Source organism: Podarcis cretensis (genome assembly GCF_951804945.1).
Source record: "Podarcis cretensis genome assembly, chromosome: 8".
In the NCBI taxonomy this organism is placed as follows: Eukaryota; Metazoa; Chordata; class Lepidosauria; order Squamata; family Lacertidae; genus Podarcis; species Podarcis cretensis.
In genome coordinates, this window is record NC_137177.1 from 3356455 (window position 1) to 3380486 (window position 24032).

Here is a 24032-nt window from a genome sequence, read left to right on the forward strand (position 1 = left end):
GGGGAATCGAACCCGGTTCACCAGAATACGAGTCCACTGCTCTTAACCACTGCACCACACTGGCTCTCAAGCTGCATCATTCAGTTGCAAAGGAGTATGCTTCAGGGCTTGTGCCAATTTTATTTTACTGTTTGATCGTCCCAATTTTAAGTTATTTTATTGTTTGATTGTTTCACAAGTGCCCTTTGCCCTGCTTGGTTGCACCAGTTTGTCAGAAGAGCTCCCCTCCAAGTTCTTCCAGGATCATGCCATCATGAGCCTGGCTGTACGGAGAAGAGAACTTTAAGCTATAAAAGTTAATATTGTCTCCCGTGAGGAGACCGAGGTCTGTGTCACTGTTGGAGTTCTTCAGGGCTGATTTATGCTAGCTTTGGTTTAATGTATAATAATCTCAACAGATCCGATAGCTAGAATGGAGGTGCAGGCAGGGACCTACCGTATTTGTAGAACAGGTCCTCCAAGCCAAACTGCTGTGGGTCGAGGCCTCGGCGGATCTGGGAAGTTGGGGGGGGAGGGGGGAGAGAGAGAGAGAGAACAGATTAATCCATGCCAGCCCACCACTTACTCAAGACTACCCTGTGAAAGAGGCTTGCAATGTTTGGAACTTTTTAGTTTAGAGAAACTGTTTAGTTTAGTGAAATGGCAAGTTCTTAAATAAATGGGAGTGCCTGATCACCTCATCTGTCTCCTGAGAAATCTCTATGTGGGACAAGAAGCTACAGCTAGAACTGGATATGGAACAACTGATTGGTTCAAAATTGGGAAAGGAGTACGGCAAGGCTGTATTTTGTCTCCCTGCTTATTTAACTTATATGCAGAATTCATTATGCAAAAGGCTGGGCTGGATGAATCCCAAACCGGAATTCAGATCGCCGGAAGAAATATCAACAACCTCAGCTATGCAGATGACACAACCTTGATGGCAGAAAGTGAAGAGGAATTAAAGAACCTTTTAATGAGGGTGAAAGAGGAGAGCGCAAAATATGGTCTGAAGCTCAACATCAAAAAAACGAAGATCATGGCCATTGGTCCCATCACCTCCTGGCAAACAGAAGGGGAAGAAATGGAGGCAGTGAGAGATTTTACTTTCTTGGGCTCCATGATCACTGCTGGTGACAGCAGTCACGAAATTAAAAGACACCTGCTTCTTGGGAGAAAAGCAATGACAAACCTAGCCAGCATCTTAAAAAGCAGAGACATCCCCTTGCCAACAAAGGTCCGTATAGTTAAAGCTATGGTTTTCCCAGTAGTGATGTATGGAAGTGAGAGCTGGACCATAAAGAAGGCTGATCGCCGAAGAATGGATGCTTTTGAATTCTGGTGCTGGAGGAGACTCTTGAGAGTCCCAGGGACTGCAAGAAGATCAAACCTATCCATTCTGAAGGAAATCAGCCCTGAGTGCTCACTGGAAGGACAGATCCTGAAGCTGAGGCTCCAAGACTTTGGCCACCTAATGAGAAGAGAAGACTCCCTGGAAAAGACCCTGATGTTGGGAAAGATGGAGGGCACAAGGAGAAGGGGACGACAGAGGACGAGATGGTGGGACAGTGTTCTCGAAGCTACCAGCATGAGTTTGACCAAACTGCGGGAGGCAGTGGAAGACAGGAGGGCCTGGCGTGCTCTGGTCCAGGGGGTCACGAAGAGGCGGACATGACTAAACGACTAAACAACAACAAGTTTAGAGAAAAGGCTAGTCAGAGGCGAAACAACAGAAATTTTAAAAATTATGCATGTCTTGGAGAAAGCGGATAGAGAAAAGTTTGCCTCCCTCTCTCATAACACTAATGGACCTCCAACGAAACTGGATGTTGGGAAATTCAGGGCAGGTGAAAGAAAGCCCTTCTTCACGCAGCATGTAATTAAAACTGCTGTTATAAGAATTTTAAGGTCTCAAATATAGAATAAATATTCATAAATGCACACCTACCTAAATATATGAACCACGTGTCTCAAATAGCATGGGAGAGCAATCCTGAAGCCATTTTGACTCTCCCAATGACCTCAGATATTCCTCTGAGTCTGCAGGACCGGAGGCAAATGGGGAAAGTCTTCCCATTGTCTTTTTGCTTGCAAATCCTGTCTTAAGGGTGTATTTGTGTATGAATAGGGTGAACCTGTGGCCTGCATTCAGGAACTAAAGAATGGCCAGATTGCCCAGCTAATGCAATCAGTGACCATTATCAGGTAGACTGCCTTCTTCTGTGATGTATGTATTTGGGGGGACGACCCTGTTACAACAGTTCCTTGAAAAAAGATCAGGCTTACTAGCCGCTTTGCTACTCAACGTACTCTGGTTGGCTCCTGTTATGATAGAGAACCCACTTAAGGACTCTATACAGGCCCTGGAATACCCAGTAAGGAAAAGGGAGCAGTTTTTTTTCTATAACCCTGTGGAACTCCCTCCCACAGCAGGCAGCAATGGCCACCAACCTCGACAGCTTTAAAAGAGGGATAAGACAAATTCATGGAGTAGAAAGCTTTCAGTGGCTTCTACCGCAATGGCTATGCCTTCTGAACGCCTATTTCTAAAAACCCCAGGAGGGGAGAGTCGCTTTGGGGTTCACATTCTACTCGCTGGTTTCCCACAGGCATTGATGGGCTACTGGCCTGATCCAGTAGGCTCTTCCTAGGTTCTTAGGGATTACTATATAATAATTGCTTGATTATTGTAACTTGCTCTACTTGGGGCTGCCCTTGAAGCTGACCCAGAAACTCCAGCGGGTGCAGAATGCCACTGCGAGGCTCCTTACGGGGTCCCTGCCATGGGAGCATATTCCCCCAGTGCTTTACCAACTGCACTGGCTCCCGGTGGAGTACAGGGTCAGGATTAAGGTGCTGGTTTTGACCTTTAAAGCCCTATACGGCCTAGGGCCCTCGTACCTACAGGACCGCCTCTCCTGGTCTGCCCCACGGAGGACCTTAAGGTCCACAAATGACAACACCTTGGAGGTCCCAGGTCGCAAGGTGGTTAGATTGGTCTCAACTAGGACCAGGGCCTTTTCAGTACTGGCCCCGACTTGGTGGAACGCTCTGTCACAAGAGACTAGGGCCCTGCGGGACTTGACATCTTTCCGCAGGGCCTGCAAGACAGAGCTGTTCCGCCTGGCCTTTGGTTTGGACTCAGTCTGATCCTTACGTATCCCTCCCCTTAGGGTCTTGATCTATGGGCTACGTTTAAAATGAGGCTGCATTTTAAATTGCATTTTAACCTGTATTTTAAATTGGGGTTTTTTCCTATTATGTTTTTACTGTAATTTTACTGGTGTTAGCCGCCCTAAGCCCGGCTCTGGCCAGGGAGGGCGGGGTATAAATAAAACTTGTTATTTTTATTTTTATTATAAGAATGCATCCCCACCTCAGTTCTGCAGAAGACAGGATGTGGTTCTGAGCAGAGAACCCAGCTTCCAAAAAACCTCCGCTCTCATTTTAATAAGCTAAAAAACAATTTTCTAGCCCTCACGGTGGCAAAGATAGTAAAATCTTAGGAGCTGAAGGGGATCCTTCCTTCCACAGCCTCCTGCTTTTCCTAGTATCTGGGTCAAATGGAATTAGTTGTGCCAAGCATGAAAAGCCCTTTTTCTACACTGTATGCTCTGTGAATCGGTACAGCCTCTGTGAATCGGTGGGACATGGCATAAACACCCCTGTTTAAGGAGGATATTGACAAGCTGGAAGGTTTGCAGAGGAGCGCGACCAAGATGATCAAGGGTCTGGAAACCAAACCAGGAACGGTTGAAGGAGCTGGGTATGTTTAGCCTGGGAAAGATGAGACCAACTCCTCGAAAAATTCCATCAACAATGTCTCCGAAAAATTTTGCACATCACAGACGGGCGAACTAATACCAGTGTACTGGAAGAAGCAAAGATCACCAGTACTGAAGCAATGATTTTTCAACATCAACTTCGTTGGACTGGTTGTGTTGTGCGGATGCCTGATTATCGTCTTCCAAAGCAACTACTCCATTCTGAACTTAAAAATGGGGAGCGTAATGCTGGTGGGTCAACAAAAGAGGTTTAAAGACTCTTTCAAGTCAAATCTGAAAAAATGTAGCATGAACAGAGACAACTGTGAAACACTGGCCTGCGAACACTCCAATTGAAGAACAGACTTTAGAAGAGTTTGGATTTGATATCCCGCTTTATCACTACCCTAAGGAGTCTCAAAGCGGCTAACAATCTCCTTTCCCTTCCTCCCCCACAACAAGCACTCTGTGAGGTGAGTGAGGCTGAGAGACTTCAGAGAAGTGTGACTGGCCCAAGGTCACCCAGCAGCTGCATGTGGTTCACCAGATTACGAGTCCACCACCCTTAACCACTACACCACCTTTACCAAAGGTGTCATGGGCTTTCAAGACACTCAAACTCAAGGGAGAAACGTGCTAAGAGGAAGGCACGCTTGGCAAATCCACACCGTGATCAACTCCTGCCTGGAAACCAATGTCCCCACTGTGGAAGGACATGTGGATCCAGAATTGGCCTCCACAGCCACTTATGGACTCACTGTTAAGGCCGTGTTTATGGAAGACAATCCTACTCAGCTACGAGGGATCGCCAAAGAAGAAGATCTGAAGGGCTGTCACAAGGAAGAGGGAGTCAGCTTGTTTTCTGCTGCTCCAGAGGGTAGGACTCGAACCAACGGATTCAAATGACAAGCAAGAAGATTCGCATTAAACTTTAGGAAGAACTTCCTGGCAGTAAGAGCTGTTTGACAGTGGAAAGGACTCTTCTTGGTTGGAGAGTGTTAGCATAGAATCATAGAATCCTAGAGTTGGAAGAGACCACAAGGGCCATTGAGTCCAACCCCCTGCCAAGCAGGAAACACCATCAGAGCACTCCTGACATATGGTTGTCAAGCCTCTGCTTAAAGACCTCCAGAGAAGGAGACTCCACCACACTCCTTGGCAGCAAATTCCACTGTCAAACAGCTCTTACTGTCAGGAAGTTCTTCCTAATGTTTAGGTGGAATCTTCTTTCTTGTAGTTTGGAACCATTGCTCCGTGTCCGCTTCTCTGGAGCAGCAGAAAACAACCTTTCTCCCTCCTCTGTGTGACATCCTTTTATATATTTGAACATGGCTATCATATCACCCCTTAATCTCCTCTTCTCCAGGCTAAACATGCCCAGCTCCCTTAGCCGTTCCTCATAAGGCATCGTTTCCAGGCCTTTGACCATTTTGGTTGCCCTCCTCTGGACACGTTCCAGTTTGTCCGTGTCCTTCTTGAACTGTGGTGCCCAGAACTGGACACAGTACTCCAGGTGAGGTCTGACCAGAGCAGAATACAGTGGCACTATTACTTCCCTTGATCTAGATGCTATACTCCTATTGATGCAGCCCAGAATTGCATTGGCTTTTTTAGCTGCCGCGTCACAGAAGCAGAAGTTGCGTAGCCATCTGCCAGGGATTCCTGCTTTGCCTGGGGTTGGACTAGATGACCCTTGGTGTCCATTCTACACCTACAATTCCTTCCTCTCACTTACAATGCTCTCGTACAGCGTACAGTCATCCTGGTCGTTGTTGGAGCAGTACATGGGCCTGTGCCCCATGGTAATGATCCAGGGGCGTTCCTTGCGCCGTTCAGGCTGGTTCGCCTCCTGCCAGAGAGGGAAAAGTAGCCATCAGCAGTGGGTAGGTGATGCCAACCCTCCCAGAGGCAAGCTGCCACTTTCCCCCTTCCCACCTCACCCCCCAAAAAACAGGGGTCTGCTCCTCACCTGCAGGTCCTTCTCCAGCCACTGAAATTGCTCTGCTACGAGCTGCTGTCCATATTTCAAGAAGAAGTAGACTTCGGTGGAGAAGGAAATGATGTGGGCAGGTCCAATATCCCAGCTGAGGGGGAAAGATGAGAAGTCAGGGGACCCCAGAAAACCAACAAGCCTCACTATGTAAGGAATGACTGGGAGCAGCCGCCGAGACCCCATAACACCGGTCCTGAAAGACCTACATTGGCTCCCAGGACGTTTCTGAGCACAATTCAAAGTGTTGGTGCTGACCTTGAAAGCCCTAAACGGCCTCAAAGGCCCAGTATCCCTGAAGGAGCATCTCCACCCCCATCGTTCTGCCCGGATGCTGAGGTCCAGCTCTGAGGGCCTTCCGGCGGTTCCCTCACTGTGAGAAGTGAGGTTACAGGGAACCAGGCACAGGGCCTTCTCAGTGGTGGCGCCTACCCTGTGGAAAGCCCTCCCATCAGATGTCAAGTCAATAAACAACTACAGTGGAACCTCGGGTTGAGAACGTAATCCATGACGGAGGCACGTCTGCAACCAGCAGCGTTCATAACCTGCAGCGCCGCGTCTGCACATGTGTGTGACGCAATTTGGCCTTTTGGGGCATGCACAAGCAGCAAAACCCAGGTTTCCCGCGGTTCACAACCTGAAAACACATAACCCGAAGCGTCTGTAACCTGAGGTACCACTGTACCTAATGCTTAGAAGACATCTGAAGGCAGCCCTGCTTAGGGAACTTTTAAATGTTTGATGTTTTATCGTGTTTTTAATATTCTGTTGGGAGCTGCCCAGAGTGGCTGGGGAAACCCAGCCAGATGGGCGGGGTATAAATAATAAACTATTATTATTATTATTATTATTATTATTATTATTATTATTATTATTAGGAGTGTCACACTTCAAGATGGCAAGGCCCAGCCCTAGAATCATAGCTGTCAACTTACAGATTTGAAAATAAGGGACCAGCAGCCTCAAAAATAAGGGATCAGCAACCAAAATAAGGGATCAACAATTACTTTGACAAAATACATATTTTGTTGCGTGCAAATGGCTTTAGATACCTAATAGGTCCATAAATTACCATACAGCATATATTCAACACAAAAATAAAACAGCAACAATTTGTTGTTGACAAAGGACAGCTGGGCATAGAAAGGGCTCCATTACCTTCAGTAGCTTATTTAAGGGACATCATCAATAAGGGACAGCAGCGGGACATGGTGCTGGGATAAGGGACTGTCCCGCCAAATAAGGGACGCTTGACAGCTATGCCTAGAATGCACCAGGCTGGGCTGCTCACAGCTGCCTCTCCTCTACGCTCCTGTGCACCCAGCTTGGCTTGTGTTAAAACCAGCCAATTGCTCTCGGGAGATGCTCCAAATTCTTCTAACCGATTTACCCAGCATTGAGTCATTGACCCGAAGCAATGGCTCCAAGTTACAAGAAGGGAGATTCCGTCTAAACATCAGGAAGAACTTTCTGTGAGTAAGAGCAGTTTGACAGGAGAACGGACTCCCTTGGAAGCTGCTGCACTCTCCTTCCATGGAGGTTTTTAAGCAGAGGTTGGATGACCCTCTGTCATGGATGCTTGAGTTGAGATTCCTGCATTGTAGGGGGTTGGACTAGATGTCCCTCGGGGTCCCTTCCTACAATTCTAGGATTGAGAAGCTGTGTGGCTCTCAAACTTTTTTGGATCCCTGCCCCTGCAGTTCCGTAAACTCATCCCCAGTGCCCTCTACTCTATGAAAAGCACTTTTCAGAATAGCGTTTTGCAAGACCCACTAAGGAAGATAACGACACAATAAAATTCAAGCCAGGAACAAGGAATTGCCCGTTTATTCAAAATCCAATTAAAACTATTTAGTTTAATTAATTCACCCAACGGGTGAACTTGGTCCCATGATACCAGCTTTTCAGAGTCTGAGAGTCGTTTACACCTTCAGCAAACCCCTGCCTCAATTAGGGCCCCCTGGGGAATACCACCCCCTCTTCTGCAGAGGGCGCTGCCACTCACTTTGTGAACCCCTGAGCTCTCCTGGGCATGGCCAGCGATGCCCTCAAGGTAACGGTGATGGTTTCTTCAATAGGCCCTTTTTTTCAGGAAGCTTGCATTTTACGCAAATCAGCATAAATGCACACATTACCCGGATGGCTCTAGTGACACGCCACCTCTTCAGCATTTTGCAAGACGGCCACAAACAAGCAGGAAATCCGGCCGCTTGGCCTGGGCTAGACGACACCCACCTGTACCAGAGGCTCTCCGTGTCACCGGGCATGTTGAAGCGGAAGCGGTAGTTGGAGAAGTTGCTGAAAGAGGAAGCGAAGGGAGAAAGTCACGGGGGGAGAGGGACGTCACAGCCCCTGCCCTTCATTATAAAGTTTATATGCAATAGTAATAAATTTATTTATATCCCGCCCTTCTGTCAGCATGTAACTCATGTGCTCAGGGATCTGTGCCGGTTGCCGATTTGATACCGGGCCAAGTTCAGGATGTTGCTATTTGTACATAAATGTAGGAGTGCAAATATCCAGAGTGTGGGGTCAGGTGGGATTACTATGAGGAATTATAAAATATGCATCAAGCCGTTGTGTCCACGATGAATGCATTGTGTTGACTGGGTTTGATTCATTGACAATAATTTCATCACCAAATCCCACAAGCCTCTGCATCTCTGGCCATTTCCTCCACTGCCCATTTCTCTTGCTTGACAAGTCGCGTACACAGCCCAGTTGCTTTGCCAGGCATGCAACCTGGGCCATAAAGATAGTGGGCAAGCTTCTTTGATGTACTGGAGTACTGTGTCCAGTTCTGGGCACCACAGTTCAAGAAGGACACTGACAAACTGGAACGTGTCCAGAGGAGGGCAACCAAAATGGTCCAAGGCCTGGAAACGATGCCTTATGAGGCACGGCTAAGGGAGCTGGGCATGTTTAGCCTGGAGAAGAGGAGGTTAAGGGGTGATATGATAGCCATGTTCAAATATATAAAAGGATGTCACATAGAGGAGGGAGAAAGGTTGTTTTCTGCTGCTCCAGAGAAGCGGACACGGAGCAATGGTTCCAAACTACAAGAAAGAAGATTCCACCTAAACATTAGGAAGAACTTCCTGACAGTAAGAGCTGTTTGACAGTGGAATTTGCTGCCAAGGAGTGTGGTGGAGTCTCCTTCTTTGGAGGTCTTTAAGCAGAGGCTTGACAACCATATGTCAGGAGTGCTCTGATGGTGTTTCCTGCTTGGCAGGGGGTTGGACTCGATGGCCCTTGTGGTCTCTTCCAACTCTAGGATTCTATGATTCTATGTAGCTTTTCTTATATGTTAATCTCAGGATGTAGATCTTAGGGCCTGGAAATAGTTTCACAGGAAGGTGATAATGATGCCTATCTCCTTGCCATCCTTTCATTCTCTCCTGTTTACTCCTGAGTTTCTCTAGTGCTCTTTTATTTACTCTCAGATTATGTGTGCATGCTCAGAGTAGTCTTTGTAGTTAAAAGAATTAATTTATCAGAAGAATCTGAGTGGTTCTTACAAACACTCTGCAAAAGTTCTTTCGTGAATAAAACGACCTGGGCCGAGGGGTGGAGAGACGCAGAGATTATTATATGCCCCCTTCCCAGAGTCTTGCTGGTCCAACCTCTGTGTGTATTCTTATTAATAAGAGTTCAACCGTTCCTTTACTTTGGGAACGCCTCACATAAAGCCCTGGACAACTTGGCACCATTTTACCTGTGAGATAGCTTTGATCGGTGGAATTGGCACCATTACTGGTGTCGCATAATAGTGGCATTTGTCTGTCTTGGAAGACAGTGGAGGAGTGAATCTTTGGGGGAGAGGTCAAGCTGTTGGGACAGTTGCAGCTGAGACCAATATGGGAGAGACATGTTTTGCTGCAGCCGGGGGAAATGAAGGCATCTGGATGTGCTGCTGCTGCAGATGCACCAGGGCGTTTCTTCTCTCTGCCTTCCTCCCAGCAGCCATTCCTCCTCTGGTCACTGCTGTTGGAGGCACAACATGACCATCCGTCTCCATGCACTGCGGTCATCTGCAAGGGATTCCCACACAGTAGGACTGACGTTGCCAGCCTTTGTGTCATGTTGGCAGACATGCTCGTACCTACAGGACTGCCTCTCCCGGTATGCCCCACGGAGGACTTTAAGGTCCATAAATAGCAACACCCTAGTGTTCCCGGGCCCTAAGGAAGTCAGATTAGCCTCACGCAGAGCCAGGGCCTTTTCAGTGATGGCCCCAACCTGGTGGGACGCTCTGTCTCATGAAACCAGTGCCCTGCAGTCTCTGATTTCTTTCCACAGGGCCTGTAAGACAGAGTTGTTCCACCTGGCCTTTGGCTTGGAATCAACTTGATCCCCTCCCCCTCTTTCCTTTCTCCTTCTGTGATGGAACTCCTATTTGGGGACTTCCCTGGCTTTTTTCTGGCCCATGCAGGACCAGTCTGGATAGTTGGCCTTGGTGGAGATTTGACGTTTTCATCCCCAAAAAGTTTCTGCTGAAATGAGGCTGCATTTTAATGTCATACTTTAATCTAGTTTTTAAGCTGTATTTTAATCAATTGTTTTTATACCTGGTGTTAGCCGCCCTGAGCCCGGTCTTGGCTGGGGAGGGCGGGGTATAAATAAAATTTATTATTATCTTTGTAGCTCAAAGCTGGTCTGATGCCGGAAGCCAACTCCCCAAAGAGCACATCTCTGGGGCTCCTGCCATCTTCGATTCTGTGGACATGGCCAAGCCAGCGTAGATGTCACTGAGGCAGGAGTGCAGACATAGAATCATAGAGTTGGAAGAGACCACAAGGGCCATCGAGTCCAACCCCCTGCCAAGCAGGAAACACCATCAGAGCACTCCTGACATATGGTTGTCAAGCCTCTGCTTAAAGACCTCCAAAGAAGGAGACTCCACCACACTCCTTGGCAGCAAATTCCACTGTCAAACAGCTCTTACTGTCAGGAAGTTCTTCCTAATGTTTAGGTGGAATCTTCTTTCTTGTAGTTTGGAACCATTGCTCCGTGTCCGCTTCTCTGGAGCAGCAGAAAACTACCTTTCTCCCTCTTCTATGTGACATCCTTTTATATATTTGAACATGGCTATCATATCACCCCTTAACCTCCTCTTCTCCAGGCTAAACATGCCCAGCTCCCTTAGCCGTTCCTCATAAGGCATCGTTTCCAGGCCTTGGACCATTTTGGTTGCCCTCCTCTGGACACGTTCCAGTTTGTCAGTGTCCTTCTTGAACTGTGGTGCCCAGAACTGGACACAGTACTCCAGGTGAGGTCTGACCAGAGCAGAATACAGTGGCACTATTACTTCCCTTGATCTAGATGCTATATTCCTATTGATGCAGCCCAGAATTGCATTGGCTTTTTTAGCTGCCGCGTCACACTGTTGACTCATGTCAAGTTTGCGGTCAACCAAGACTCCTAGATCCTTTTCACATGTACTGCTCTCAAGCCAGGTGTCACCCATCTTGTATTTGTGCCTCTCATTTTTTTGTGCCCAAGTGCAATACTTTACATTTCTCCCTGTTAAAATTCATCTTGTTTGTTTTGGCTTGCTGGGAATGTGGGCTTGGGGAAGCACATCTTTGTTTGAGACTCTGTCCTGCCAATGTGATGCCCAAAATCTTCCTGATGCACCTGTTCCACACCTGTAAGAACTCAATCTTTGAAATGTCCTGCCTACTGACACCTGCGATGTGCCTTCAATGTACTCTTTCCAGAGCCTGCTAAAACCAGTTTATGCTCAGTTAGCCGGTTTCTACTCACTATTTTTCTTCGTGATTCCCAGGGCAAGTCATGTACGGCACTAAGGCGGCCACAGGCTCAATTTTCCTCATGAAGGCGTCTCCAACGGAGGCATTGTCCTGCAAGACAGGGAAAAGCAAGCTTGGGGTGAGGGGAAGCGTCTCGCTCCCCAAAGCTCAGGCAGAGCCACCCACAAGGATTCTATAGCAACGCTCCACACCCCTGTATGTTTCCATGAAGTTTCCAGTGTGTCACAACAGTCCAGTCTAGACAGAATTGAGGTCTGATGTTGACACGCCAACGTAAGCCTCATCATGCAAAACAGGGAAGCCAAACGCAAGCTGAAAGAACTTGTGCAAATCTGCTTCACGTGGCGTTGCCTTGGCAGAGGATTTTGACTTCTCATAAGCTCAGAGGAGCACATGGAGTTTGGCATCGGCCACGCTGATGTGGTTACTCCGCAGGCGCCGGCGTGAGGGCAGCTGAGGGCAGCCATTCCAGCAGTGAGAAGCAGAACTCGCTCTATCAGCTCTGTGGGGGCAGGCCAGCTCTGCCATTACACAACAACTGCTTAAGAATCGATGGCTGGGTTTTGTTTTTTCCTCTCCCCTCCCCATCCCTTTCCCCTAGCATGTCATATTATTATTATTACTTTCTTTATTATTGTAAGCCTGTGGACGGGGACTGTCTTGCTTTGGTGGTACATTGGTGCCTCGCAAGACGAAAAGAATCTGTTCCGCGATTCTCTTCGTCTAGCGGTTTTTTCGTCTTACGAAGCAAGCCCATTGACGGCTTAGCGGATTAGCGCTATTAGCGGCTTAGCGGCTTTTAGCGGCTTAGCGGATCAGCTGATAAGCGGCTTAGCGGCTTAGAAAAAGGGGGGGGGAGGGAAAAAAGTCGGAAAAACTCGCAAGACATTTTGTCTTGCGAAGCAAGCCCATAGGGAAATTCGTTTTGCGAAGCGCCTCCAAAACGGAAAACCCTTTCGTCTAGCGGGTTTTCCGTCTTGCGAGGCGTTCGTCTTGCGGGGCACCACTGTATGTAAGCCACGCTGGGAGCCTTTTTGACCCGGATTCAACTGCTCTAAGTAAGTAGCATTTTTTAAACCACCCATTTCCAATCCCAAAGGTAGCAAGTCCTCTTTAGCTGTGATTCCTGCATTGCAAAGGGGGGGGGTGAACTAGATGGCCCTTTGGATCCCTCCCAATTCTACAGTTAAGTAGTTCTTACCGTGTCCAAGTCGTAGGCGAAATCCCCTGTGGAGGGAAACCAGATCGGAGTCAAACAGGGTAAGGGCTATTTGCAGGGGACAAAAAGGGACTGCTCTGTTTTTAAGAAGTACAAATGCTGGTCGTCTCCTCCAAATCAGGAAGGGGGTCATAGAGAGAGCTGGCTTTGCACCCCCTCCCCCAAGATAAATCCTCAGACGGGATTAGTCCCTCTCCGATCGTACCTACGTGCAGCACCACATCAAACAAGCCCATCTCGGCCTCCTGCTGCAGTCGAGGCAAGGACTGGGGGTTCTCCAGGCCCATGTCCCCAAAGATGGCGAAGCGGGGGCTCCAGTCGGGGCCGTTCAGCAAGGCCCAGAAACCGTAGGATCTGCTCCAGCCCTGTTCACTTCCACAGCGGTAGGCTGCAAAGGAGGACAGGAGAGATCAGTTCAGAAGCTCCCAGGATAATTTTCCAGGTGGGATATACAGGCTGTGAAGGAATGGGTTTCTGTGCAGTCAGTCTAAAACGGGACCCAAAATCCTCATTTTTCCTCCTCCAAGGGAGCATTTCTAAAATGCATTAACTTGAGCTCTTGAGCCAATGTGTAAACAGAAAGCCAGCTGTATAAACAAGTGCTCAAAGCCCTCTCCTTTATCAGTCCGAGACGGCAATGGATGGCCTTGCCAGTTCCGAGTGGAGCAGGGATGACACATCTGGGTCTTATCTTACATCCTGACCACAATGACGCACAGACCCCTTGCCAGGTCTGACAAGAGACCCGGGAACGGCGCCAGGAGTGCTCTTAGAGTTGGTGACCTTCTTCTTGCCCCAAGATAAGAGTATAGGAACAGGAACAACCTTTTATGGTCAAGAGTGCCGGAACAGGAACAACTGTTTATGGTCATGGATGTCAACTTACGTGTATAAGCTGACGTGGCTGGATTCCTGGGGAAGGGGGGAGAGGGTGCCTGGAGGATATATATACTGCATGAAATATCTCATTTCTTTGGTCTTGCTGTGGACTGACCATACAAGTGCCTTCTGCTATCCGGAGAGCAGAATAAACTCTTTCTCTGAATCAACCTCGGTGTCATCTGACTTCCTTTCTCCCTCCCGGGAGCAACGCAGACCCCACCAGTCGGTAAAGTCTAATAAAGCTATAGCTCCAGTTACAGATAGGTAGCCATGTTGGTCTGCCATAGTCAAAACAAAATAAAAAAATTCCTTCCAGTAGCACCTTAAAGACCAACTAAGTTAGTTCTTGGTATGAGCTTTCGTGTGCATGCACACTTCTTCAGATACACTGAAACAGAAGTCACCAGACCCTTCTATATAGTGAGAAGGTGGGGAGGGGTATTACTCAGAAGGGTGGTGGGATTGGGTGATTGGCAGATAGCTGTGATGAGCCTGTTGACGACTCTTAACGACTGCAATAGGTCTTACAGGAAAAAGCAAGGGGTGAGAAGGTGAAAAATGGCTTTGTCATGTATAATGAGATAAGAATCCAATGTCTTTGTTCAGACCAGGTCTCTCCATGGTTTTAAGTTTGGTAATAAGTTGCAATTCAGCAGCTTCTGTTTCAGTGTATCTGAAGAAGTGTGCATGCACACGAAACTAACTTAGTTGGTCTTTAAGGTGCTACTGGAAGGAATTTTTTTATTTTGTTAAGGCTATAGCTGCGTTTGAAAGCTCGTTCATTTCCTGCGCCCAAACGAAATGTGCCCATTGGTGATGTGGGAGACAGCAGCACTCCCTTCCCACCCCGCCTGCAAGCAACCCGTGCTGACCTTGGACACCCTTCGCCAACCTGGTGCCCTGGGTTGATGGGAGTCATAGTCCAGAACATCTGCAGGGCACTGGGTTGACAAAGGCTGGACCAATGATGGACTTTTGGGAGCTAGCTGACCGGACCGGAAGAGTCCGCGACCAGAAGGAGGAGGAGCACGAAGAGGAATGGAAGAAATTTAAAGACTATTTAGCTAAATACGTTAATAGAAATATTTGTGAGTAACAGATTGGCCTAGGATTTAATTATGTCCAATGCATAATATTATGGATAGAAGTCAAAATGAAAAGAAAGAAAGATGTTAATTGAACAAGTAAATCTCATATGAAAATAGTGTTGGAAAACTGCTACAATGAACTATTTAGAAACTCAGCTAGGGGGATTTGAGGAAGTCACCCAACAAGGATAACAAAAGTGGGATTATAACAGGATAAATGTTTGTTTGTCTGCTTGTTTTTTGATATTGTAATGTTTTTCTTGTTTGTTGTTATGTTTGTTATAATTTTGGAAAAATCAGTATTAAAAAAAAAAATTTTGGGGGGGGGGGGAGACAAAGGCTGGCCCAGGATATCTCCGTACCCAATGCTGGGCATCCAGATGGCTCTCACCTTCTAAGCAGTTTCCAAACACTTTTCAGGCCTCTGCCCTCTCGGTTCCACAAACTCACCCCCAGTTCCCCCTACCCTGTCGTTCTTGGCATTCGTCTGTCTGGAGAGACGATGGAGTGCACTTCTTGGGGTGAAGTCAAACTGCTGCACTACCAGCACCGAAGTGACCTCCCCAAGACGCAAGCCTGGGCAGTGTGTCTGAAGGTCCTGGGCTGCCCAGACAAGAACCCCCCCCCCCTCTCAGCCTCACTGATGTGATCCAAAGGAAGGCAGAACAAGAGATCCAGCAACAACTTGACTGCAGGAATTGCTGGAAGGAGGCGTACAAGGCACGATCCAACCGTCTTAGGGACTCCAATCCAGATTCATGTAAGGTTTGCTCCTTAGCAGGGCTTTTTTCCCAGCCAGAACTCACCAGGACTCAGTTCTGGCACATTTCAGGTGGATGCCATTGCCGTTCGAAGAGAACAGGGGAGGCATTTGTGGTGAGTACCTTTTTTCCCTTGCAAAACAGCACTGCTCTTTAGCCTTTTCTTCTCCCAAAGATGTTCCGCAAGTCACACGGTCACCCTAAGCTGGAGAAGGTCCATGTCCACTTTTGCCTTATTCACAACCACCCTGTGAGGCAGGTGAGGCATAAAGTCGCCCCTGGAGCTTTGTCACAAAGCAGAGATTTGAACTCAGATCTCCTTTTCCTATTGCTCCACTGCACTGACCATCTCTCGCAATAACACCGAGAGCCTAATTTATTTACTCTCAGATTATGCATGCATGTTCAGAGTAGTCTTTGTAGTTAAAAGAATTTCTTTTGATCTAACTTTGTCCCCACGTGGGGTTTGTTGAAATGCTCAGAAGAATCTGATTGGTTCTTACGAACACTCTGTAAAAGTTCTTTTGTGAATAAAACGACCTGGGCCAAGGGGTGGAGAGACGCAGAGATTATTATACGCACCCTTCCCAGAGACTTGCTGGTCCAACCTCTGTGTGTATTGTTATTAATCAGAGTTCAATCCTTCCTTTACTTTGGGAACGCCTCACATAAAGCCCTGGACACTGGCAGAATCCGAGACCAGGGAGAAGAGTCGATAGAAGATTGGAAGAAATTTAAAGACTATCTACAGAAATATTATAAAATTAAGGAATGTTAGAAGGATGTTGGAATTAAGTTATGTGGTTTTTGTAGTAATGTTATAAAGGAGTATTTAAAGATGGATTATTAACAGGTGAGAATGTAAAGTTATAATATATTAAGATAAATTATTAAGATAAAAGCAAAAATGGAAAGGATTTGCTGAAATAACTAATTGAACTAGAATACAAAAAAGGGAGGTGTGAGGAGGTCAGGGAAACAAGTAAATGAATGTCAAGATATGGAAAGGTTGATTTGTTTTTAATTGTTTTTACTTTTTTGTATTTTGTATTTTTTCTTTCTTTTTCTTTTCTTTTTTTTTACTCTTGTAACTTTTTTGAAACTTTAATAAATATTATTTTAAAAAAACCAAACATAAAGCCGTGGACAACTTGGCACCATTTTACCTGTGAGATAGATTTGAATGGTGGAATTGGCACCATTACTGGTGCCGCATAATAGTGGCATTTGTCTGTCTTGGAAGACAGCGGAGGACACCACCGAGGCCTAATCCCTGCCTCCGCCGTGGCTCCTTCTGGGATCAGACCCTGCTTGCTAGAGACATTTGCAGCTCAGTCAACAGAGAGGTGGCTAGGGTCGAGGCTCGGCGGGTCTCTGGCGCCTCTCACCAAACAGCTCCATAACGCCGGCATGCCTTACCATAGCGCTGTCCTGGCACGAGACCCTGGAGGGTGACCCTGTGGATGAACATGGTGTGCCTGAGCTTCCCGCCATCCACGAACCGCGTAGCGTCTCCTCTGGCCGAGCGAGTGAAGGCCTCTCCCGGATCGGGGCCAAACTCCACGATGGATTCTGCCGGGCCAAAGGTGGTCCAGGTGACCATCATGGTGGTGGGGTCTCCTGCAGGGAAGGGACAGGCCAGCTGTTTTAAGAACATCAGAACTAGATGCCTTTTCCAAAGAAGGAAACAGGATCTGAGCACAAGAACGCTTTCCCATTCCCGGTGCTTCCAGCAACAGGATCATCACTGCCAGTGAAGGCACAGCCTAGCTATCATGACTAACAGCCATCGAAAACCCTCTTTTCCATGATAAGCTACAGCACAGTTACAAAGGCGCCTGACGCAGACCCCAGCTACTCCAGCCCTGAATTATCTTATGCGTAAATATCCTTGAGATGGTGGTTGAGAAAGTGATTAATAGATCAAAAGTTGCTATTATTATTATCTGATGAAGTGTGAAAGCTCATACCAATAACAAACTTAGTTGGTCTCTAAGGTGCTACTAGGGACACGGGTGGCGCTGTGGGTTAAACCACAGAGCCGAGGACTTGCCGATCAGAAGGTCGGCGGTGCAAATCCCCGCGACGGGGTGAGCTCCCGTTGCTCGGTCCCTGCTCCTGCCAACCTAGCAGTTCGAAAGCACGTCAAAGTGCAAGTAGATTAATAGGTAACGATCCGGCGGGAAGGGAAACGGCGTTTCCGTGCACTGCTCTGGTTCGCCAGAAGCGGCTTAGTCATGCTGGCCACATGACCCGGAAGCTGTACGCCAGCTCCCTCGGCCAATAAAGCGAGATGAGCGCCGCAACCCCAGAGTCATCCACGACTGGACCTAATGGTCAGGGGTCCCTTTACCTTTACCTTTAAGGTGCTACTGGAAGGTTTTGTTTTGTTTTGTTTTGACTACAGCGGACCAACACGGCTACCTACCTGTAACTATTATTATTATTACAGTGGTACCTCGGGTTAAGAACTTAATTCGTTCTGGAGGTCCGTTCTTAACCTGAAACTGTTCTTAACCTGAGGTACCACTTTAGCTAATGGGGCCTCCCGCTGCCACTGCGCTGCCGCCACACAATTTCTGCTCTCATTCTGAAGCAAAGTTCTTAACCCAAGGTACTATTTCTGGGTTAGCGGAGTCTGTAACCTGAAGTGTCTGTAACCTGAAGCATCTGTAACCCAAGATACCACTGTGTTGTTGTTATTATTATTATTATTATTATTATTATTATTATTATTATTATTATGCCTTTATCCAAAGATCCCAGGGCAGTGTACAACACTAAGAAGATAATTTATGGAGCTTAATAATAAAAACACAACACACAGCATAATAATAAAATAACCATAATAATTGTTAAGCCGCTGAGAATGGCTGCTGGCACTGCAAACCACTGTCAGATCTGTCTCGCAGATGCAGATGTAGAGGGAGGTTCAGCCGCTGCCTTCATTATATACCTTTAACCGCCAGGTAAAGAAGTTCCTCTTCAACCAGGCCTTGGGCTTACTGACATCCTATAACCTGTTAAATGTTAGTTGTGGGAGGTTATTGGTTTGTTTTCTTCTCGTTCTTGGTTTTATTATGCATTTTGTATTTTTATCTTGTATTTTTAAGCTCTCAACTGCCCTGAGATCTATGGATGAAAGGCCATGCGAAGATGAAGATGATGATGAAGAAGACCTAGCTTATTTTATTTACAGGTAGGGAGCCGTGTTGGTCTGCCGTAGTCGAAACAAAACAAAAAATTCCTTCCAGTAGCACCTTAGAGACCAACTAAGTTTGTTATTGGTGTGAGCTTTTGTGTGCATGCACACTTCTTCAGATACACTGAAACAGAAGTCGCCAGACTCTTATATATAGTAAGAGGGTGGGAAGGGGTATTACTCAGAAGGGTGGGGGGAATGGGGGAATGGGTGATTGGCTGATAGGTGTGGTAAATCTGTTGACCACTGTTAACAACTGCAATCTCCCAGTACATTCTATACAAGATCTCAAAGTAGCTGTCTTATTACAAAAGAATTTCAGAAACAGACTGGAAAGAGAAGTTGCTGAAAATAATAATAATAATAATAATAATAATAATAATAATAATAATTTATTTATATCCCACCCTCCCCAACCAAGACCGGGCTCAGGGCGGCTAAAAACCAATAATAAAAACAAGTTATTGCAACTTATTACCAAACTTAAAACCATGGAGAGAACTGGTGTGAATAGAGACATCGGATTCTTATCTTATTATACATTATAAAGCTGCTTTTAGCCATCTCACCCCTTGCTTTTCCTGTAAGACCAATTGCAGTCGTTAACAGTCAACAGGTTTACCACACCTATAGCTGAGGCTCCAGTACTTTGGCCACCTCATGAGAAGAGAAGACTCCCTGGAGAAGACCCTGATGTTGGGAAAGATGGAGGGCACAAGGAGAAGGGGGCGACAGAGGACGAGATGGTTGGATAGTGTTCTCGAGGTTACCAGCATGAGTCTGACCAAGCTGCGGGGGGCAGTGGAGGACAGGAGTGCCTGGCGTTCTCTGGTCCAGGGGGTCACGAAGAGTCGGACACGACTAAACGACTAAACAACAACAACAACAACATCAGCCTATCACCCATTCCCACCACCCTTCTGAGTAATAGCCCTCCCCACCCTCTCACTATATATAATGGTCTGGTGACTTCTGTTTCAGTGTATCTGAAGAAGTGTGCATGCACATGAAAGCTCATACCAAGAACTAACTTAGTTGGTCTCTAAGGTGCTACTGGAAGGATTTTTTTGTTTTGTTTTAGCTTATTTGATGTTTGCAAGTACTTTTAAATTGTTTATAATATTGTTTTTAATACTGTGACCTGTCCTGGGACGTGGGGTAATAAATATATTAATCCTCCTCCATCATCATCAAATAGGTAGAGACTGAAGACGCACAAAGCCCCCTTAGCCGTAAAACTCACCTGGATAGGACAGGTGCACCTGCTCAGGCTGGGTGTAGCTGAACCCTTCGCACTGCAGGTGAGGCAGCCACAGGCACAGGAAGCCAAACAGCCTCCCCAGTCGACTCATGCTGCACACCCCCACCAAGATCTCCTCTCCGCTGAAATCCTTCGGAAGAGAACTCAGACCAGCTGCAAACCCTGGCAGGGTCTCTGCAAGCCGGTCTGCTAAGTCACAGGGCTATTATAATGTCCTCCGTTGCAAACTGCTGATGCTGCTTTGAACTCAGGAACCCGAGGCTAGGGAAGCAAGAAATTCAGAGAGAGTCCAGGGTTATTGCAGCCGAGGCCAGAGGACAACAAGAGCCGGACGAGCCGCAAAGACAAAACGCATGTGCCCAGCCGTGGGTGCTAATCCTTGGAAGAAATGGACGCTTTATGGTAGCTCTACTGGCTGTGGAAGGGACGCGGGTGGCGCTGTGGGTTAAACCACAGAGCCTAGGACTTGCCGATCAGAAGGTCGGCGGTTCGAATCCCCGTGACAGGGTGATCTCCCGTTGCTCGGTCCCTGCTCCTGCCAACCTAGCAGTTCGAAAGCACGCCAAAGTGCAAGTAGATAAATAGGTACCGATCCGGCGGGAAGGGAAACGGTGTTTCCGTGCGCTGCTCTGGTTCGCCAGAAGCGGCTTAGTCCTGCTGGCCACATGACCCGGAAGCTGTACGCCGGCTCCCTCGGCCAATAAAGCGAGATGAGCGCCGCGACCCCAGAGTCGGCCACGACTGGACCTAATGGTCAGGGGTGTTGTTTTGCAGAGTCCTGAGCACAGCGGAAGGATGAGCAGTACGTGCCACATACTTTTACATTACTTTATTTGCACTTCAAAGCTGGTAGATTACAGAAAAGCATCCTGCTTCTGCCGGAGCAGAGAAAGCATCCTCTCTCCTCTGATGCACGGAGAGAACAGTGAAAAACAGGAAACCAGTGTACGTCACATCCAGTCTCCTTTCCCGTGAGAAACCCAACAGCAATGCTGTCTGTGGAATGTAAACACCTGTCTCGTTACAAGCACTTCGCTGCACAGTGAAGAAAGCAGAAACCAACAAGGGGTCCCTTTACCTTTACTGTCTGTGGAATCTCATGGCGCAACGAGTCAGTGCGCTGGCTGTTCACCAGAAGGCTGCTGGTTCGAACTCACCCAGGGACAGCTGCGGGCAGGGTCCCTGCACTGCAGGGGGTTGGACTGGATGACCCTCAGGGGTCCCTTACAACTCTACGATTCTACGAAATCTGCCTGCCCAACCCAAACAGAAAACCACTTAAAGGCTCTCTGCCATGGAATTAATTCTCCCATGGTATCTCAGCAACAGGTATAATGTGAACCACTCCTCCTGAGGCAGGAACGCAACAGAAACGCCCAGCTTGAGAGGAGGGTGCCCATTATGTCTCTGTATGCATCAGGGATCCGAGATGATTGGTCAGTGCACACCGAAACACTGACTCATAAAGATAGCACAGGGCGGGGTTTTGGGTTATTAAGGGAGAGTCCAAATTTAAATCAGGGGAAAATCCAGCCATTGGGAAAAGCCAATCTAGGCTGAGGGTGCCATTAAAGTGAATGCAGCGCCTAGAAAATGTTTACCAACCAGATAATGACTGGGAAGAGACCAGGTGACCCATTTCCTGTAAGTCAGATCATCACAGAATGCCTTCCTGGTTTCTCCTTGTTATCTCTCCAGTCGTGGGGGTTTTTAATTACTATTTAAGCTCTTTGGGGCAGGGACCTCTTCTAAGAGTCACGTGTTCTCTGAAAGGCTATGTTAAGGTTAATGTTGGTCCCTGGTTCTAGTTTGTGAACATTTATTTGTTTTATATAGAGAGAATTAAACGATAAAATTACCAATAAAAACAGTTTAAAACAACTAGTAACTAGACCTTTTCAAAAGAAATTAAAACCCACGAGAAACTAAAACCAGATTAAAACACATGCCCACATTTTACATATCTAGGCTGAACAAAAATGTTTTTAGCAAGTGGTAAATACACAAGGGTGGGACGCAGGTGGTGCTGTGGGTTAAAGCCTCAGCGCCTAGGACTTGCCGATCGAAAGGTCGGCGGTTCGAATCCCTGCGGCGGGGTGCGCTCCCGCTGCTCGGTCCCAGCGCCTGCCAACCTAGCAGCTCGAAAGCACCTCCGGGTGCAAGTAGATAAATAGGGACCGCTTACCAGCGGGAAGGTAAATGGCGTTTCCGTGTGCGGCTCTGGCTCGCCAGAGCAGCGATGTCACGCTGGCCACGTGACCCGGAAGTGTCTCCGGACAGCGCTGGCCCCTGGCCTCTTAAGTGAGATGGGCGCACAACCCCAGAGTCTGTCAAGACTGGCCCGTACGGGCAGGGGTACCTTTACCTTTACCTTTAAATACACAAGGAGTTCCAAGTTCTGAGTTGCCATCACAATGGAAGATGGACTTCTCACAAATGTGGAACAGGTATGATGTGTCTAAAACCCAAATTAATTAATTAATCTTATCCCCTTATTGGACGCAGATTTGAAGGAACAGACTAAGGAATCGAAGTTTACTTATCCCCTGCACCCCAAGATAGGAAACACACAAACGATTAGGAGTCTGCCACTTTCCAGGGACAGCTTTCTCTCTGGTCAAAAGCTCAAAAGGCAAAGTGCCATACACCAACTCAGGAATAAGGAACTCAGGATTTACACCCTCAAAAAGAGGATATGAAACACCCCAGATAATATCCCCAGGCCCCAATAAGATGTCCTGGCATTGTTTTGGCCCCAGTTACACTTTGGGGCGCAATGCACTCTCAAGTGTGCTGCCTTTGTCCCACCACAAGGAAGAAACTGGGGTGTGTGCACCCCAAAATAGACTTGGGCCATTGTGTATCTTAAAGGTAGAGGGACCCCTGACCATTAGGGCCAGTCATGGCCGACTCTGGGTTTGTGGCGCTCATCTCGCTTTAATGGCAGAGGGAGCCGGTATACAGCTTCCGAGTCATGGGGCCAGCATGACTAAGCCGCTTCTGGAGAACCAGAGCAGTGCACGGAAACGCCGTTTACCTTCCTGCCGGAGTGGTACCTATTTATCTACTTGCACTTTGAGGTGCTTTCGAACTGCTAGGTTGGCAGGAGCAGGGACCGAGCAACGGGAGCTCACCCAGTTGCGGGGATTCGAACCGCCGACCTTCTGATCAGCAAGTCCTGGGCTCTGTGGTTTAACCCACAGCGCCACCCGCGTCCCCTTTGTGTATCTTACATTAGCACAATTGGGGAACTAAGCTCGCCAACCGAACAAACACACACGCCATGAGATGCCCTAGCATCTTTGAGCAAAACGCCGGGTATACCAAATCAGACCACTGGCCCATCTGGCACAGGCGTGTCTACAGCGGCCTTCCCCAACCTGGTGCCCCCTGGACGTTTTAGCACACAACTCCCATCCGCCCCAGACTGAGGAAGGCTGCTCTACACTGACTGGCAGCAGCACTCCAGCATCTCAGATAGAAGGCTTTTAGAAGACATCTGAAGGCAGCCCTGTTTAGGGAAGCTTTTAATGTTTAATAGGTTACTGTATTTTGATATTCTGTTGGAAGCCGCCCAGAGTGGCTGGGGAAACCCAGCCAGATGGGCAGGGCATAAATATATTATTATTATTATTATTATTAGGCGACCCCATACGAAAGCCCCGAAGCCCACCGTATCCCGGGGTTAGCATGCTAAATCTGGGAGCGTACGGAACAGAAGACATGGGATCTCCCCCAACCCCACCTTCCCCAGGCAGCCTTGAGCCCCGGCACCTCTCCTTTCTGGAAATCAAGCCGCAAATCCGGACGGGGTGGCGTTCCTGAGCGTGTGCAGAGCGCCTCCCAGCACTGACCTGGGACCGGGGTCTCGCCCGGCGCCTCTGCGCGCTGGAGGAGCGCAAAGGCGAGCAGCAGATCCCTCCGATCGCAAGGAAGCCCGGGGCTGATCTCCTCCTGCTCTCTGGACTCTGGGGGAAGATCCTCCCACCCCGAAGGGAGCGCGTCGCCATGCGCCTCCCTCCGCGCACCGCATTTCCTGGTTCTTTTCGCAGCCTTTGGCGCTCTCCATTGAGGGGGAGCCGAGAGCCAGAGGAGTTGGGCAGCAGCAAGAA

The 24032-nt window shown here is 47.9% G+C and overlaps 1 protein-coding gene and 1 long non-coding RNA gene across 2 annotated transcripts in view; one reads left to right on the forward strand and one right to left on the reverse strand.

The window, feature by feature from the left end:
- Nucleotides 1-4270, forward strand: part of LOC307221386 — a 225939-nt gene extending 221669 nt beyond the window's left edge. Inside the window, exon 4 of the long non-coding RNA XR_013841349.1 lies at nucleotides 4120-4270. This is a non-coding gene — a long non-coding RNA (uncharacterized lncRNA). The remainder of the gene's footprint in view (nucleotides 1-4119) is intronic.
- ACP7 (acid phosphatase 7, tartrate resistant (putative)) overlaps nucleotides 1-20181 on the reverse strand; it is a 32396-nt gene extending 12215 nt beyond the window's left edge. Inside the window, exons 1-9 of the mRNA XM_079985614.1 lie at nucleotides 19903-20181; nucleotides 16877-17077; nucleotides 12932-13114; nucleotides 12709-12734; nucleotides 11500-11597; nucleotides 7969-8031; nucleotides 5713-5827; nucleotides 5479-5592; nucleotides 437-494 (exon numbers count right to left, since the gene is read on the reverse strand). Of these exons, the coding sequence (XP_079841740.1) occupies nucleotides 437-494; nucleotides 5479-5592; nucleotides 5713-5827; nucleotides 7969-8031; nucleotides 11500-11597; nucleotides 12709-12734; nucleotides 12932-13114; nucleotides 16877-17077; nucleotides 19903-20011 (967 nt within the window). The 5' untranslated portion in view covers nucleotides 20012-20181. The remainder of the gene's footprint in view (nucleotides 1-436; nucleotides 495-5478; nucleotides 5593-5712; nucleotides 5828-7968; nucleotides 8032-11499; nucleotides 11598-12708; nucleotides 12735-12931; nucleotides 13115-16876; nucleotides 17078-19902) is intronic.
- Between the last annotated feature and the right edge of the window lie 3851 nt (nucleotides 20182-24032).